This window comes from Anser cygnoides, chromosome 2 (genome assembly GCF_040182565.1).
Source record: "Anser cygnoides isolate HZ-2024a breed goose chromosome 2, Taihu_goose_T2T_genome, whole genome shotgun sequence".
NCBI classification, from domain to species: domain Eukaryota; kingdom Metazoa; phylum Chordata; class Aves; order Anseriformes; family Anatidae; genus Anser; species Anser cygnoides.
In genome coordinates, this window is record NC_089874.1 from 126,773,122 (window position 1) to 126,792,843 (window position 19,722).

At 37.1% G+C, this 19,722-nt stretch overlaps 1 protein-coding gene across 4 annotated transcripts in view; it reads right to left on the bottom strand.

Annotated features, from left to right (window-relative positions):
• Nucleotides 1-396: 396 nt before the first annotated feature.
• ARMC1 (armadillo repeat containing 1) overlaps nt 397-19,722 on the bottom strand; it is a 31,082-nt gene continuing 11,756 nt past the window's right edge. For all 4 annotated transcript variants that reach the window (XM_048061699.2, XM_048061697.2, XM_048061698.2 and 1 more), the window contains 4 exons: nt 7,233-7,422; nt 3,374-3,490; nt 3,214-3,288; nt 397-2,642 (listed from right to left, as the gene is read on the bottom strand). In XM_048061699.2, coding sequence (XP_047917656.1) covers nt 2,451-2,642; nt 3,214-3,288; nt 3,374-3,490; nt 7,233-7,422 — 574 coding nt within the window. In that variant the 3' untranslated portion in view covers nt 397-2,450. The remainder of the gene's footprint in view (nt 2,643-3,213; nt 3,289-3,373; nt 3,491-7,232; nt 7,423-19,722) is intronic.

The window sequence follows — 19,722 nt, forward strand, 5'->3', positions numbered from 1 at the left end:
GTCAAAGGGATTTCTTATCCTTAATGTGACTTCTGAAAAAAGTGCAAGCAACTGTGTGCTGCCTTTGCTTTTTTTAAAAAAGCTTTTTCAAAATCAGAGATATCTCAACAATGTTGATTCTTGTTTTTTTTAATGAAACATATACTGCAAAGACAACTGATGTTCTACAAAAGCCCTAAGAATGAATGAGATGTCCTTAAGTAGCTTCTACTTACCTATTCTTTACACAAACTTTGTTTAAAATGAAAGTATGCTCAAAGTATACACACAAAAACAGTGATATGCAAAGATCTCACTTTGACTCTTACTTTGCATTTCTCTGTTAAATTCAAAATGTACTTTTAATAACACAAAAAACTTGAATGCCACATTTAAAAAGTCATCAGCAGTCATACATTTAGTTATATTATCCTTTATTATTTTACAATATATTTCAAAAACTTTTACAGATGCCTTAAACTGTTCTACAAGAGCTGCAATACTGTCATAAAAGCACACCTACAGACCGAATGCACAAACAAACTGTAATACCTACTGGTATTGAACCATTAATATCCAAAGGGTGTAGTCTTTTAGTAAATAGATGTGCAGCAATGCAAATGCAAACAGATGTTAATGCAGAAAAGAACAAACTCTGCATTCATGGCTATAGAACAGAGGGCTTTTCAAACACATTTTGTACTGTAACATTCTAGACAGCAATATGAGTAATATTACATATTTAAAGCAATACATGCCCTGAAAAGCCTGTATTTTCAATCTGTGCGTGTAAACCTGAATCAAAAATAAACTAGTTATATTAAAAAACATGAGACACTTAGTCTGCCAACAAGCTTTCATTTCTTTTTTGTCCTAGAATGACAATTAACTTGGGTGGGTGAACTCTGATCTGTGTTATTATTTTACATCACCATTTCCTCTGCATTTCTGTAGTATTTTTCTGTAGTATTATGACAGCCTGTGAATTTTCTTTTATTCCTTGTGCAAAGGCACACGGGAATTAACTTTGATGCATTAAAACTCTTTTTCCCCAAGTCTCCAAAGTGGTAAATATAGTTAATATTACAGCAAATACGTTACCACAAAAAAAGCATCAGATAATGAGGTTTATAATTAAAGTCCTCAGCTGTATTCCTCTAGTGCAACAAAGCAGTGGCACTGCAGTTTTCAAGCACTGTGTGCTGAATACTCTCAGGCACACAGTGTTAACTAACAGCTCAGGTCTATATTATTCTCTACCTACAAAAGTTTTGCTTTTATTATCATTTCTGGTCACAGAAATTATCAAGACATCTTTAAACCTATGCTGTCCGTAAGTAACAAGGTAAAGCCAACTGTTTGCACATGTTTTTAAGCCTGTCCAAGCTGACATACTTTCATGGGAATCTCATGAAAGACATTAGGAGATAACAGTAATTACTTATCAGATCTGTTAGGTAAAAAAAAATAAAAAGGGTTAAAGCCTAAATTTGTGTGGCACTGTGGCAAAAGAGGCATTCAGTTCTGCTTTACTCTTCAAGTTCATAAAGTTTCAGTTACCATTAAATATTTCTTAACAGTGAACACCATTTCTTAATCAAATAGTTTACATTCCTCTATTCTCTTCAGACAGAGCTGCAATGGGCTGTCACTACCTTAGACCAGAGCTTTTTTTGCTACAGTCTTCCCAACTAGCCTCAACAGCAGTCAGTGGTATTTATTACTTATATACATGAGTCAGTCACACCCATCATTACAAATATGTTCTAGTTTATTTACTGTACAATGTATGTACACATATTTGTGTTTATTCAATCCCCTTATTTCTTAATGTCAAGCACTCCGATGGTTAAGGTCAGACTGAAAACAATTTTAATACACATAAAAGGGTTATAAATTTCAAGTCTGTAGTGATTCTAGCTTAATAGCAAAAAAGGGAACATCATGCTCATTCTGTGAACGCAGTTGGCAAAAATGAAGGCAAAAAGAGAGGCAGGCTATTTTTTTTCTCTGGAGTCAAAACCTAGGAATTAAATGAAATTAGTCGAAAGGGATGCAGAAATAAAAAGGGCATTTTATTTCATGTACATCTAGAGCTATTAAGAATTTTCATTCACAGAGGCCCTGAGACTTGAGTTAAATGAATTCTCCCTATCGTGTGTTTCATGTGAAGTCAAACTTAAAGCTCTATACACATAAATGTTTGGTATGTAATAGTGGACCCATTTTAAAAAGTGAAGCAATAAAACCTACATGAAAAACAAATGAAAGAACGACTTGATTGGAGGCCTCTGTCCTCTGACCCCTGCCCTATCAGGCTAAACGTCCAATAAAATGTAAAATGCAGCATACATTTGCGTAATCTAAAATTTCTGTGATAATTTATTGCAAATTGCACTTGGCAGTTCACCACACCAATGGAAAACTGGCCCCCCTGTTGGTTCACACAGTCTTTTAACACCAAATACAAGTCACCAGTAGAAAGATCTGGATAGAAAGTTTGCTGCTGTGCTGAGCCAGCTTGCTGCACCTTCTGGGTGTGACCCAACACGAGACACTGCTTTATCCTGTTCTTTTGTAGGGCTTTCATCTTCTGGTAAATACTCAGGTAGATCTGTATTCTGTTCTACTTCCACTGGAGTATCTTGGAACGGAACTAGCATCTGATAAACCACAAGAGATTAAAATCACGTCAAATGTTGTAACTTAAAATAACAAATGAAAGTTACGTATCAGGATGATAGGCATGCACGCTGTGAGACCCCCCTACTTCCCATCCCTCCCTACAGCAAGTACATCAATGGATACGTCTGGAACCTACCATGCTTAGAAGACACACAAGAAAAACTTTTGCTTAATGTGAAAGAAAAATATAAATTGAAAGGATGTTGCCCTTTTACTATGGTTGTGAAATAAAAACACACTTCACGCTTCAGCAACTGCTGCCAAAAAAGTTTCAGTCTGATTCTTTTCATATCAGGAAAACCTATCATTAAGACAAGAAACAATTACAGTGTTTCTGTCATCCACCCAAACAATTCCATTGTAAATTCTGCAAAACCATTCTACGGATATACGTCCTAACACAGGACACTCTTTATTCACCTTACGCTGTATGGGTAACAGACCCAGTTACAAATTTTGTCTGGCACAGGTGTTACAGACACGGTGCATCAGGTATTAGAGACACAGGCAAACTCAAACAACTGGTGTTTAGAAAGATACAAATCCTACCTCTTCACCACTTTCACTTTTTACAACTTGCTGTGCCTTCATAACTTTGGTTGATGCAATTGCTGTTGCCAAAGCCTAGAACAAGTACAGAGATAAAGCAAGAGCTTAGTATGACGGAAATGCAGTAACGTGAGGATCTTCAGAGTTACTGAGCACTTACCTCTGCTTTCAAGTCTGAGCGAATTCGGACCACACATCTTTGAACAGCCATTTGAAACGTAAAACTAATAACACCTTTAATTTTCAACAAAGCTTCTTCACAAAGATTCCTTCGAGACTAGGGAAAAAAAAGAAGAGTGCCACGAATAAAATACTTGCATAACACACCATGTGAAAATGCTAACAATTAGTTGCTAAGGCATTCCTGTACATCTGAAGGCAGGTGGTTACTCAACAGCAATTTTGTAAAATAAGAACTAAGACTTACATTTTAGTGCATAAATATTAGGCTCTCTTGCAACAAAAAAAAAAAAAAGAAAAAAGCAAATGAAAAAACTGCTTACGCTTTAGAAGTCAAAGAAGGATGGAATCAACTGTAAATAATTAGAGGAAAGTGCTGAAAAGCAAAGAATGTTTTTCTCCGTATGATCAGCTAAACAGTCCCCTCTGGTTAAGTTCTGACTGACTGAAGTGCTCATTGATGAGTAGTTAGTGTTTAAGTTGCTATTTATCAGACACCTTGCATCCATACTGACTGAATGCATCAAAGCAGCTGTTGTATCTTGCAGCTGCTTCATCTGTGGCAGCTCATGGACATCGCCGCACAGCATAAGCTTAACTCCTATTTCAAAGGGAAAACATTTGGCTGATAACCCACGGAATGTTATGTTTAAAGCAAGTGACATCACCTACTGTGCCGTAACATTACATTGACCTATACTAGTTGCACCTTTCTGTATTATCTTAGAATGTTCTCTTTTTTCCTTCCTTTTAGTATTTGCATGACAAGATGCTTGTAGCAAAAGGGAGTAAAATATACTTGGAGAGACTGTTAGCACAGAAAGGGAAAAAAGAAAAGATGCACTGTACTAGGAATACACTGACAACATTACTTAGGTTCAAAATAATGATGTATTTGACTTTCCGTCCAAGTTTCTGCAATATTTTAAATAATAAGTTATTTCAAAGCATATTAATGCTAGTTATCAAATAACTGCTGGTCAGTACCTAGGACAGTTTCATACATTAAAAATAAATTGACTTACTTTAATCTCTGGAAAAACTGACTGAAGCAGTTTGTTGTCAGCAGTTTAACATATGTATTTGAAACAATTAATTGGTGTAAGTTTATGTGCATTGAAACAGTTAACATTTTTGACCATTTAAAAAAACTAACATTGGCAGATAGGCTGCATTTATTATACACAGGAAATATCTGATACAAAGATGACAGGCTGCCTTCTATGAGTGGAAGTCAAAACTACTTTGGACAGAAGAATGAAGTCATTTGTAGTTTGTTAGCCTAAATAAACAAGTCATGACCATATCGGTATATATCAATTTTTAACAGAATTTGGCTGTTTACTCTGAGATCCCAAGATTACTCACAGGCACCTCAGTTCAGTTCGAAACCAGGCTTCAGCGATCAGATAGCTGGTCTTCTTAAAGATACTTCTTAAGGACAGAAAACTTACCAACATCCTTACAGAACCCTTAGAAAGCTGGAAGCTTGGCATCCTCCAGCCTTGCTGCCCAAATGTCTTTTGCAAAGCATGTCTGACTACGGCAATCGGGCACAAACCCCAGCAGTACACAGCAAGCCATCTTTCTGTACGGTACTTCTGATGCATGGGCACAGGGTGGGACAGGTGAAGGTTTTAGAAGGTTATTTTCTTGCAGATACTTTTTACGTTAAGAGACTGGTATAGGGCCAACTTCTGTGTCCAAATAATTTGAGCAACTCTGAACCATGTGGTAATTCTGAAGACTAAGACAAGCCAGCTGACAGGGCAGCGAGATGATCAAAAAGAGAAGACCTTCCCTTGTCCTCCACCCAGACCTAATCTTCTTGAAAAGCTCATCAAATGCTCAGGATCAGTAAAGATTATTGCTTCCAGTTGTGCTAGTCTGCTGAACACTGATTACCACACCCTAACAAATCCCGCTAAAATCTGCAGACTAGAAAACTCGCTGAAGGGGATGCCACAGACTGCTGAAGTACTGCCTCACTTTTTTTCTTTTTAAACTTACAATCAAATACAGTAATTAGATCTTAAAAACATTTTACCCTACACTAAACAACAACAAACCTTTCCCCTCCCTTCCTGAAGTGATGAATATTTACTATGTGAGCTTTCAAAATCCACAAGTAATTGTAGGATTTGCAATCTTTCCTAAGATAAGCTTTTTGCTTCAAATCTAAATGACTAAAGAAACCACGCGGGTAACTGAGAACACAGTATTTACAGTCCTGCATTTATTTACTGTGCCTTCTAACACTCATATGTCCCGCCTAACATTCTTTGCTAGTTAAGTTGGGAATAAACTGCTTTTACTGTTCACATCCTTCATTCTCCAAATCTCAAGTTATTCTGACATTTTAAACAGCACTATAGGGATGTTTAACTGCTGGATGGGCACCTGGAGTATCACTAGCATTTCTTTAATCAACTGATGAAATACAGAGCTATTTACACTAGCTGTCTCCAGCTAGCACACAGTTAGATTTTTCTTTTCTTCAACAGTGAGCTAAGAAAGCATGCTGGTGTGCTCTAGGCAACTACAGAAGCCTGCAGTTTTACTCTCTGGATCTGAATATCTAAATATCCTACATTTTTTCAGAATAGCTGTGAATACCTTTGTCTCAACACTTAAAATATAAAACTCTACAAATCTGGCTAGGTTCCATTTGTAAAAGGGCACACAAAAATGCTTTTAAGATGGAATCGAGCTATAACCAGTATATCTAAACTCACAGTAGAAGCGGATGAAATTTCTTTCTTGGAGAGACCTATGAACAAATAAACCAATTACAAGCTTAAGAACAAAACAAAGAACACAATAAGAGAAAAAGGAAAAAAAAAACTGAGATAACTGATTGGACTGGATTAAAAGAACACTTCAAAGTACAAAAGCCAATGCAGTTGACAAGGCACAGTCTTTCTAGGCAGAGCAAGTGGTAGAAAGACAAAACTGTAAAAAATATTTACTCTGCATAAAGTGAGTTAGAACAGCATGTTATTTCTAAAGGAATTAACTATGGTCTTATGAAAACAGTACGACGGGCATGCTGTTGATAAACTGGGCTTGTGGACACGCTTACTTGGCAAAATGTAAAGCAACAAAGCAAAGGATCAGGTTTGATCATTTAAAATGGGTACAAAACTGAAGATACAGAGTCCGGAGGGCACTTGTGGATAACATGCTTAAACAGCCTACATGCTGTTTGGCAGCCGTAAAAAGGCAAACATGGCCCTGGGGTGTTATCTACAGGGGTACGGTAGATAAATCCGTAGAAGTTATTCTGACATTACATAAAGACTCAGTGAGACCTCATTAACTCAAATGCCATTCTGGTCACTACAGTAGAAAAGATCTCACAGACAATGAAAAGATGTAGCAAAACCAACTCAAAGAAAACATAGTGTTTCCAAACTAAGGGTAATAAAAAAAAGAAAAACCAGCAACTGAAATCTCACATAACTGAAGGGAAACTTTTTTTTTTTAATTTAACAGACTGGTACACCCACAAAATATCATTAAGTGAAACTGCCGAAGGTACCTTGTTTATTCCATTCGTTCTCGAAAAAGAAAAGAAAATTAGGAGAGGTAGAAATAAAATAGTTTTAGGGCAGCTAAACATAAAGGAAACTTGCCTTCAAAATACCATCTTTAGACATTCTGAGTAAACTCAGCTTACGCGAGATTTTATACAAATCTTGTGGTTCAAAACACAATTCACAGAAATTGCTGACAACTGATGATGCCAAACACAAGTAGCCTGAACACATTATTTGTGTGTGCAGAAGACATCTCAGTACAGCATGCCTTATTTACACAAATGCTGAAGGTTTCCTTACCGAGTCATCAAGGCCATCTATATGTAAAACCACCGTCTTGGCACGTTTATTTGTGCTGCCAAGGAAAAACTGTGCTTTCCGTCGACGATAATTCATCTCATTCACATTGTCCATGTCTGACATGTTGGATGACTGAAGGATGTCATAAACTTCAGAAGCCAAAAGTTTAGTCTCTCCTGGTGTAGTGGTTCTGAAAGAAAAGGGGATTAAGATTGGTAAAGAATTATTTTTACGTTAGTGCTCCAGCTACCGCTTATGTACCGCTCCAGCTACAGAAATACAGTTACATAGTCAATACATAGCAAAAAAATTTAACAGGGACTTTTTAAAAGAAAAAAAAAAAAGCAGCACTGGTGTCACCAAATAGAACATTCAACCACCTTCTGCCATTTGTTTCTTGTTGAAAATCAGAGTGTTTGGGCTAGTTTTGAACTCAAGAGTTCCCATTCTCATTCATCTTTTAGTGCTCATATTTTAGCATAATGTTTTCTGTGCTAATCAGAACCCAGTCATGCTTGTTTTCACTCCTTAAAAGGCATCAATGCCAACTGGAGACCCAAAATTACAGTTAAAATTTTACTTGGAATGGGGATTATGGAAAACTATTTAATTAGGCATACTCCAATTTTTAATGCTTTTTTAATTCTAATATAATATAAACTAACCATCCTTCTTAAACTACATACGGTTTACATCGGTTTGACAACTACAAACAAAAAGCAGCAGTAGATGCTCAGTACACTGCTGTTACTTCAGTCATGTCAAGTTTTTTTAAAAAACATCCTCAGTTGCCTTGAGATACATTTCATTTTCCACTTTCCTCATTACATAATAAAAATTATTTCCCTACAGAACCGTAACCTTGACATTTTTTTCTTCTCAAAAGTTACTAAGCAACAGCAGCAAAGCAGAATCACAAATTTTCCTAAAGAATGCAAAGGATATTAGTGACTAGACTAAAATTTGTAGTACGAACTATATGGTAGCATTTTTCAGATAGAAAAAATCCAGGTAGTAAGCTGAACATATATTAATTTTTTATGATTAATGAAAACTAATTTTAACACAGTACTAATATAAATCCATTGTCCAAATTCAACCCTGTATTAATTATACCAGTGATTTAAACCTATGTGCAGAAACAAAATTATTGCTGCATAAGCTCACAATTAATCTTAAAATGATGCATCAGAGCTTTACTGCTTTGTTTAGCAAACACCAAGTAATTATCAAGGATCTTTAGAATTACAGAAACAAGTGCTGAAAACTCACGAAGATTTCAACTTCATCCTTCCATGATTTATTAGATAAAGTAATACAATAGATGATAAAGTTTAATAGCAAAGCCATGCAAGCTGATGTCTTGAGGTGGTAATAGAACAGCTTGTGCAGAAGAAGTGATATCTTATCAAGACACCAAGAAATTTATCCACCCATTAGTTTTGGCAAATTCTTTCAACCAACAAAAAAATCCTGTTGATATCAAGTGAGCTGCAATACAGGGCTTCTATTTTTAACATTAAAAAATAATAACGAACCACAGTTAACTAAGCACATTATTGAAATTTCACTATCCCACCTACAGCACCCACTAACAGTTGGCAACAGTTTTTGTTTGAATACAATTGTGCTATTGCACCCTGGAACTTAAAAAAAAACAAAACATAAAGAAATTAGAAAAATACACCTAATAATACCTATATTATGTATATACACACGCACACAGATTTGCACGCATGCACAAAAAATTAAAGTTGCCAATATGGCAGTAAATATAAAATATTCAAGTGTCTAAAAGTCTAAAATCAACAGTGAATTTCACACATTTTTTACTCCTAACATTATAGTTGGCGTAATTTTTGGAAGAGTAATAACATACAATTAATTGCACTACTTACACAAGTTGTTGATTTGAAAGCACACATTTAAATCCACTCTTATTTGATAGCATTCTAAGTCATTCCTAAAACACCTCTACACAGTTGAATACACGCGTACACACTTATAAACTACTCATATTGTTTCCTGTATTTTAACAGAGGATTAGTACTACTTACCACTAAGTTACAGATGATAACACTAATTATTCCTTTTACATTTAAAAAAAAAAAGGTCCCAAACACAAGACTACTTTTATATAAAAGAGGATCTGTTGAGCTAAATGAGAGACCGGGTAACAGAAGCAGCATGAAAGTTGGACACTATGCTACAAGGGCAAGAACAATCGATGTGACATAAGTGACATAAGAATATCACATTGCAAGACAATCTCAAAAAAAAAAGTTTAAGCCAAAGTTTTATTGTATAGTAAAGTGATACCATACTTCCAGCAACTTAGTTAAATCAAAGATACACAAAATCCCACACAAACCATTTATAATTGTGTACTTGTAAAATGAGTGAATACAAGTTTTGCATCAATCTGTTCTACATTCATTAAAGCAATTTATGCAACAGCTATAAAAAATAGAAACCTTAATATCTCTCAGAAAAACGTCCATCTGTAAATAAACAAGTATAATAAATCCTATTCTAAAGCCAAGTTGATGTTCAACATTGGCTATTTTTATACACTACATTCGTAACAAAACAAAGCTACATGCAAAATTAAAAAAAGTAGCAGAATAGTGGAAATTTCAAGAAAAAAAAAAAAAAAGAGGATAACACTTGGGCTGTGATTTTGTCCCTTGAAATGAGAAATAACTAACCTTAAGAAGTGATTGTTCTTAAGACACTGACACAGGCCCCCCCATCGAGCATGCTTCAGCAGTTTCAGATAGCTCTGCTCATAGCCGCGTGACCCAGCCTCCCACCACTGTCAGAGCAGCAGAAGGGAACTCCTGCTCGTCTTTCCACCACCCCTGTGCACACTTGGGTACAGCACTTCATTCACCAAAGATGGTGCAGGAACCTGCTACGGAGTCACTACGCAGTGACCAGTGCTGTCCTGGCCCTGCTAGGGAAATGGTAGCAGTCTGCAGTTAAAGAAAGACTAAGAGTTGGCTACCACCATTCTCAGAGGCAGTAACATCTTACATTACTTCAGCAAGATTTAGAAGATGCCTGTCAGAAACCCAAACCTTTAACTGTCTTCTTGAATTCCTGTCATCCTAGATTGCTGTCTGTCCTTTCACTACGTTCACTCACGGCTAGCTCTGTAAGTAAGATGGACACAGAATCCAAGTGACATGTGTTATATCTGTGAGAAGAGGATACCAGAAACATTTCTCATTTTCTTTGAAATCAAAAATAACTTTGTAAACATGGTCCAAGTGCTGCAGATGTTTTTAACATAAGACACTTTTATATCAGGACTTAATATTTTTTAAAAGGGCTTAAACAAGATCATTAACAGCCACAACACCAAAGGTATATGCCATGTGCGTATAATATGCACGCTTGGAAAGAATGGCAAGCAGCAGCACAGAGCATTATGGTTGTATCATCAGCATGCGATCTAAGTACACACACAGCATCATAAATGAGAGCAGAATGGCCCCAGCAGCCTTCCTAGTACAGCTGTATCTGATGTAAATGGAAGAAGCGCGACTTTGTTACTTTGGAAGTACAAAGGCTGAGGAAGACTAATATAATAGAGTGGATTTTCCCCTTTTGGAGAAAGACAAGATACAAATATGCTTGTTTATACACTTTTATATATTCATGCGTGTGTGTAAAAGACCACCCTACCCTTTTTAAAGCCATAATTTAGTATATACGTAGTTTATATAATACATACATACATACACATGCACCCCTGAATCAGGGGAAACAGATGCAACCATAACCCTGCTCTAAGTACAGCAGATCCCATGAAAAAGCCATTACACGCACTTCCTTAGTGGCATACATGGTGCTCTAAAGACACATTAGCTAAACAGACAGCAGAAATACTATAATTTCATTAGAATGTTCCTACTGAGTTTGTAACCCAGAGACAGGAGGTTTTCAAATTAAAGAGGGCATCTTTGTTTGCCAGAGATTCAACAACATCCTAGATTCTATCCAAAAAGACTTGTGTCATTTAATTCCAAACATAAAACTCAGTCTCACGTCTACAACGACGCTGCTTTTGGTGCTCAGTTTGTCCACTACCCACAAGACAAAGCTAACAGCTGCACTCATTCATAAGATTTCAAGGCTCTCAACAATCTTTGAATTCTCACTGCAAGTGGGAGAGGTGCCTGAGGACTGAAGTAAATGTCATATCTATCTTTAACAGGGGCAAGCAGGAGGACCCAGGGAACTACAGGTTGGCCAGTATCACCTCATTCCCTGGGAAGTTAACATAGCAACTAATTCTGGAAACCATTTCCAAGCATGTGAAGGAGAAGGTGACCAGGAGCAGTCAGCAGGGGTTCACCAACGGGGAGTTATGCTTGGCCCAGAGGGTGGTGATCAGTGGCTGTGGGCCTGCAAAGTCTGTTTGCAAGCCACTGACTAGCAGTGTACCCCAGGGGTTAATAGTGGGTCTAATCATCAACATCTTCCTTACTTGTCTGGATGATGGGGTAAGTGCACCCTCAGCAAGTCTGCAGATGACACAGAACTGAGGGGAGCAGCTGACCCACCAAATGGTTGTGCTGCTATCCAGAAGGGCCTGGGCAGGCTGGAGAAAGGGGCTGGCAGGAACCCCATGAAGCTCAACAAGGAGATGTGGAGTCCTGCACCTGGGAAGGAACAACTCCAGGCATCAATATATGCTGGGGGCCACCCAGCTGGAAAGCAGCTTGGTAGGAAAGGCCCTGGTGGACACCAACTTGAACAGCAGTCAATGTGTGCTTGCTGCGAAGTACACTAAGGGTGCCCTGGACTGCATTAGGCCAATGTATTGCCAGCATGCTGAGGGAGGTGATCGATCCCCTCTTCTCCGCACTGGTGAGGCCACACCTGGAGTGCGGTGTCCAGCTAGGCCCTGAGCTGGGACCAGAGAAGGCTCAAGGGGTGATTTTATCTATCAATTTAATCAATTGATTTATCAATTTCATCAATTTTAAAATACATTTTAGCAATATATTTTATTAATGTATACAGACATTTGAAGGGAGGACGCAATGAAGATCGAGCCAGGCTCTTTTCAGGGGTGCCCTGTGACAGGACAAGAGGCAATGGGCACAAACTGAAACACAGCAGTGTTTGCCTGAACATCAGGAAACACTTTCACCATGAGGGCGACAGAGCACTGGCACAGGTTGCCCACAGAGGCTGTGGAGTTTCTCTCCATGAAGATCTTCAAAAGCCACCTGACATGGCCCTGGGCAGCCTGCTCTGGGTGGCCCTGCTTGAGCAGGGGTTTGGACCAGATGGCTCCAGAGGTTCCTTCCAACCTCAGCCTGTGACCACATTCACAAAGAGCTCAGCTGAATTCCGTATGAAATGACCTACTCATAAACATCTGAAGTCAGCTGAAGTGAAAACAACTCTCAAGTTTAACTTGTGCTTTTATTACAGAAAAATCTTATGCATGTCAGTGATAATGTAACAAAGGCTTGAACGCAACATTTTTTTCTTCTAAATACTAGTTTGAGAGACTCCAGTTCTCAAATGACCGAAGAACCTTTCCAAAGAGTTCAGGAAAACACATGGTCACATAAAAGTAAATATTTTCCCTGGAATTCTAAGTGATGATAGTAGTTTCAGCCATCACTTCTAAAATAAACCTCATTCACTGCAGTCAATGCAGTATCCTGTATGACAAAAAAAAAGAACACAAGCAAGAATTTAATGGATTGGCAAGAATTCCATCTGAAGTTGTTGAGCATGTGTGGCTGTATTAGAAACCTTCAAGCATACACTTGGAAGAGATCAAGTGATTACATTAGGGTTAAAAATGGCTAAAATTGATATTCAAAACAACTATGCCCTTAAAACCCCTGATGTATTTATTTGCAGGTGATCAATTTTCTTTCAGAGTTTGTTCTTCCTATACTCAAAGACAGAAACACTGTCTTTAGCAACATCTAGAAGGATCAGTAAATTACAAAGGATTGCTATATTCTGTAAGGAGAGAGGAAAAAAAATCACTAATCCTCGATTCTAGAAGTGAGGCACAGTGATTGACATGGTTTTGATGAAAACTTTGAGCATGAATGACAAGCCTAAAGAAAGAGCATGGTATTAGAGAAAAAGCAATCTGTTTCAAGACAGTTATTTGATCTGGCTTTTTTTTCTGGCTGTTCTGCTCCAGTGCCAGGGCAGAATTCCTTCTTATCTCCAAGAATGCTGCTCTTTCTTGTGAGCTTTTAGTGTATCCCATGATATGTTGGTCTCACAGCCATATGGCTGCTCTCCTGACTCGTTCCAGGCAACAGGCAGGCCATTTGAAAACAACTTGAAAAGGAGCATTACTTCAGTGCGCGCTTTCTCACAGCCCCAGGAAGGTGCTATTTCCACGCCACCCGTTACAGTACATCACTTGCTCAGTTTCCTCTAGCCCTAAAACACCCAGTAAAGACCAGATAACATTACACAGCAGCTGACAAGGAGGATTAGGATTACCACCTACTTTCTTAAAAACACATTCTCCAAGAGCAACATCTCAGTACAGCAGCGGGTTAACAATAGGAAATACAAGTTATAGGAAAAACACCAGAACCTGTAGGACTGGGCTAGTTTAAAGCGACCCACTGAGCTGCAGAACTAAGATCCTCTAAATCCAAAAAGCAAGCAGCCATACTGCTTGATGCCTGAGCGCAGTTGTGTTACGTGACTTCACCCCAATGGTATCAATGTGCTAGCTGTGCATCACCTTTATTTACTCCAGAGCTGGCACATCATGGAAACAAGGCAAGGTCAGGCTGACTTTCCTAGAATGCTTTCCAGACCTGCCAGATGCCTGACACTTTGCAGCTCTTCCAGTCCCTACTGGCACTACTGGCCTTGACAATTTGACCAGGAGATACCACACTGGGAAAAGTTTGGTACAGAAAGAAGATACTTGATGTCTTGAAGTTGATTTTGTACTAAACAAGAGGTACATCACTGACACTGGGAATGAGGACTGCATTTCCCAGTGCCACTTCAAGCTCAGTACAAGTGATATGCCTGCTGACCTTAGAAATTTAAAAAGTAATCCTATGTAAACATTGGGATATTCTCAAGACTGCTAAAAAACAAACCCAAACCTCAAGTATTAAATACAAAGTTTAAATCTGGGTAAAATCACAGTACAATTCCATTAGCTAGTCAGTGACTGTGACATAATCTTAAACATTTAGCAGACAGAATAATTATCTAGTGCTTAGACCATTTCCTTGATTCATTCTATTGTTCTCTGATCACAAGAAGAGAACCTTCAAGAATGGAATAACAGATTTGAACATATGCCATATGCTTGACCCAGCTATTCATCCAATTTTGTTTAACTCTTGCTATTTATATGCTAAATGGAAGATCAACTTTTGATCTTCCACAGCTTGCTATCTACCATATGGACATATTCTCCATCTCAAAAAAAAAATCAAGGCCTGTTACTCAACTAAACTCAAAAGGCTTCAGAATAGCATTTGCTAGACAAGAGTCTGCACAACAGACACAAACTCCATGCTGAATTTCACAGTAGCTAGTTCTAACATCTTGCCTGCTAATGAACAGTAATCATTTAATGGATTTATATGGCAGAAATCATGTTCATTATATGGCTTCAGCAAATTGCACTGGGGTTAAAAAAACCTTAAGTGTAACATCGCTTTCTGTTCCTTTCTGGTGTAAGGTATCAGATACTGGAATTAAAAAGGCAATCCCTCCCAGTAATAATGCTGTAGCAATCAGGCAGGAATATCAGTAGTGGTGGCTTTATGCTCTGTAATGAGGATTTTAGGAAGACGAAGAAAGCCAAATACCATTTGTATTATCAACATTTTAATGCCATTAAGTACGTCACAATAATATACAATGATAGTACACCACTATCTGGAAAACACTTAAATACCTTCCAAAAATATTTTAGTAAGCCTCATCTATTTCCTTGAAAACTAAAGGAGAAAGTGGAGAAAAAGCAGGAAGGCTGCAAGCTCATAGATAAAGCTACCCTAAACATAACCTCTATGAACAATGAGAGTTAAAATAGAGCACCAATCTGTAGCAGAGGGAAAAAATAGGTTTAGTCTATACAGGCCTATCTGTACAGAAGTTTTGGTTTTGATATATTTGCCAATATAGTTAAGATGTATCTATTCAGCAGAACCTTGAAGTAGGTAACTCTAGAAAACTCTATAAGCAAATACCATTTAGACATCTTGTTTTCATACTAAAACTACTTGTTTGCAATGGATTTTTTTTTTATTAAAGCAAGCCATTATTAGCAGCTTCACTGCTAGCCAAAAGGACAACACTCATGCAAAACGGTTTGAAGCATTTATCAAGATTAAAAAAATAGTTTTGTTACCTTCATGAGGTACTATGTAACTACAGAATGTGCTAATTTTAATTTATTGCACAGGACTGCACACTTGCAAAAAAAGACAAATACTGCATAAAAAGATACTCTCTAACATGAACTGCAAAACAAGTGCAAAAACACATTCCTGAATAGAAATGCATCTAATTCAGGATAACATACTCACTTTGAATTCATTGTTCCAGAGTAAAATTCCCTTTCTTTCGAAATAGCTCCATTCAAAAACTGCTAATGAGGAATAATTCATAGCAATGTTTTTTTTAATTTCCCTTTGTAATACATGCATGAAACTATACAAGTTCTCATCACACACCACACACTGTGTACGTTGCTTGGATGACATTCAGGAAAAATAAGGTAATCCAAACCTGGTTTAACAGAAAAGTCTGCCTTTTATTTTTTTGAGACACCTTGCACAAAGGTCAAAAACCAGGGACAAGCATCACCTGTGGACATGCTCAATGTAATCCAAAAGCAGACATGATATTGGCAAGATGAGAAACCTTTCACAGTTATCTATGAATTCCCTTTTCAAAGATATATGGCTCTAGCCTACAGTACTGTCAATCCACACCTGCAATAAGTATTAAATACTTCACAACAGTTTGCCATTTTCATTTCAAAGCATCTTTGCTTTTTATTTTAGTGAGCTGTCAGAAAAAGTCAGTGTATCATTGAAGAACCTACCTCAGCACTTTTTCTTGTAAACTCAATGGTAAACAGCGAAGGTCACCGTTTCTGAAATATTTGGACAACAGCTGACTACAAGGTTTGAGTGTAAAGGCACCTTGTGTTGCCACTAGTCCCATCTCTTTTGCCAATTCACATAAAATCTTTTCCCTCCCACCTCAGTATTCAATCCCACCACAAAAAGAGCACATGGTTTTCTTTTGGCATGCCATGCCAGGCAAGTCTTGATGCACCCAATTCAGCATGATTTTTTTCTTGCCACACAGTAAACAATTTGTCAAATGCCCATTCAGATTGCATTAACATATCACAACTATTGCAACACTCTGTAAATCATCCCATTATTTAATATTCAAAGCCATAATGCTTCTCAGAGGCTACTCTTTGTTTTAATATCAAAGTCTGCAGAAAAAAATAGGAATTAAAAACACCTTTAGCTCACACTACTCTAAAATACTTAACTTTTGCTCTGGACAGTTTCTAAATAAAGAAGAAGGTAGCTAAGACATTGAGCACAAAGATTTCAAATATATGTATATATTAAAGTAATTTCTATTTCACACTTTTTTGCAGTGTTTTGAAGTTTTTTTATTCTGCAATATTCTTTACAATATTTCTTGCCTATAAGGAAAAGTTACTAGCTCCTTTTCAAACTTCCCAACTGATTTCTTCACTTCTAAATCCAAAGCACTCAAAGCAGTTATGACTGTTGCCCTCTCTTTGTCAAAGCAATACAGATGTATAATCCCTGAATTACACTGAGACAGAGATCAGATGATGAAAAGGCACACAACCAACAGCCCTGATGCACACACTAGATATCAAGTGGAAGGTTATATGGTAGAGGCTGTAGTTTGGAGAGCAGAAATTCAAACAAAACTGTATTACTAGGTGCAGTCAGTAATAAGAACATCATAATGGGCATTATAGAAAAGCACATGACAGTGAAAAAATACAAACACAAAAAGCCAAGTTTAGGGTTTGACAACAACTGAAGTGATTAGAGTACAGACAGTACTGATCATAGTGTCCACCTAGTAAAAAACAGGTTAGGTACAAGAACAAATGATGACTTCGTAATAACTCTGACTACAGAGAAGTCCAAAAATGAAAGAAACTGAACATTAAAAGCAAAATGATCCAGTGCATCTCACAGGGCACAGAAGAGATCCTTCCATTTGGTCACACTTCTATATTTTTCTCAGTGACCTACTCCACACACACAAAAAAACCCCTTCCCCTCAAACTGTCCCTCTCAGAATCGAGGTTGAGAACAGCTTTTCAAATGACTGCTAACTTCTATTAATCCCCGCAAAACATAACCCCCCTGTAATATTTCAACATTTAAATACATCTGAACTCCTGGCAATCAAGTCTGCTTTTACAAATGATATTCATCTATTCAAGCTTTTACACCTTGTTTTCTTGATGATACAAAAAATACTAAGATTCTCCCAGTAAGTCAATGAGGTCAGGACTAAAGCTCAAGTCAACACTAATACTTTAAAATTAGGATTTTTATGTCATTTCATTACTAAATGCTTTTTGTGTTTTGATACCATTTGTCTCTGTGCCTGCATCTGTGTGTTGAGTTTGTGACTTCCTATGCCTTTCACAATGCTAAATATACTAAAAGAACACAAAAAAGGTCTTCAAACTTTTTAAAAACAATTACTGAACTCTCATTACTTTGTCATGACCCAAAAGCAAAAAGAGCAAGAACTTTCACTGTATACATGCCTTAATGATGTAGGTAGCCTATGACACTGAACCCATCCTCCCCCTCCACCTTGCTACTCCCTCCAAATAATGTAATATATAACACAATCTCCAAACACCAGGAAGCTGTTTGGCAGACAAATGGAGCATTCAGCCACTTAGAACAGGTAATATAGTATATTTAAAGACAACATATTGATGTTGCTTATATTCCCTAATTTTTCATTGCAATTTTGCTGTTTTTTTTGACACTTTTTCAAAAAGAACTTCAGAAAAAAATATTTCTGAAACTTAAGATGAACAAAATATATAATAAAAACTTTCCTCAGGCACAGAGGAGTGGGATATTTAGCCATTTTGCTTAACAATGCTGAATAAAACAGCCTGCAGACACCCTCCTGCCGTGACCATCTATTATTAACAAGCACATTGTTACAGCACTGAATAGACTGGAACCCCACAGCCCAAAGAGATGCCCCAAGTGTAATTTAATAGAAGCGCTCAACTTCTAATAGACAAAATATAACAAAGAAGGTAAAGTAGGCTTGGAAGGATAACAGGGAAGGTAACACAGCATAGAGTGTATCTTCAGGTCAGGAATTTAAGGTCCAGGTGGTACACTTTAAATCATTTCTGAACACAAAATTTTTGTAACCTTATGCTCAAGGAATATTTAAGACATGATAACCATGTCTTCCAGAGAAAAACACAACTTCTCAGCATCAAAAGTATGGTACAGTACAAAAATAACCATGCAACAGAATCAGGTTTCCCATTACCCAATCCTCAGCCATTTCTCCATTTTGATGTTAAAAAAACACAACATACCAAGGACTATAAAACTACTGATTCATGTACAGAAAAATATCTGTACAGTCTGTAAAAAGCTGTTCATCTCATTTTCACATCAGAATTTAAGCATTCCAATCAGTAGTATAAATATATAAGTGTAGTAAATGTGAAAAGTTCAGATTTTTTTAGCCGTATTTTACACAAAGTATTATCTTGTGGCCAGTTATAATATGGCAACATCCCCTCCATCATCAGATATCCCTGTAAATATGTAATTTGCTTTCTTGCAAATTAATATGCGGCCTTTGCCCTGCCTTCCCCCAGTCATTCTTCCTTTTCCACAAAGGAGACAAAGTACGTGAGACAACAAAAATAGCAAAGCTACTGTGACACTACATCCCTACTACTCTCATTTCAGCAAATACTACTCTGTTGGAATTTTTTGTTTGTCAGACACCATAAATTTAAACTTTGCTGGTTTCAACGAATAATTAAATTTTCAAAAAGTCTAAGTAATTAAGACTACCAAAAATTAAAATTGAGTAAGAAGTCAGCAATTATAGACTGCATGTATTTTACCATATCTGCAAGGGACTCTAATTAAGCACATATTAATTGCCCTAATCTTCTTAGGCAAGTAATAAATTGGAAGAGCTGATTAATGCACTGGATTTAGTTCAGCTTGTTAAATCTGACATCCTGGCAAAGGAAGACTATCTTGAAAAGCTCTTTTAGCTAAGTAATTGGAATTTTACTCTCAGTAATTTGCTGTGCCATAATAAGACCTATTCAGTATATTGACTCCTCATCTTTTTTTTAGAATACATGTTAGTTATATTTAAACAGTACCATTATGCTCCTCATAAAGATTATGAAAAATTATGAACTTTG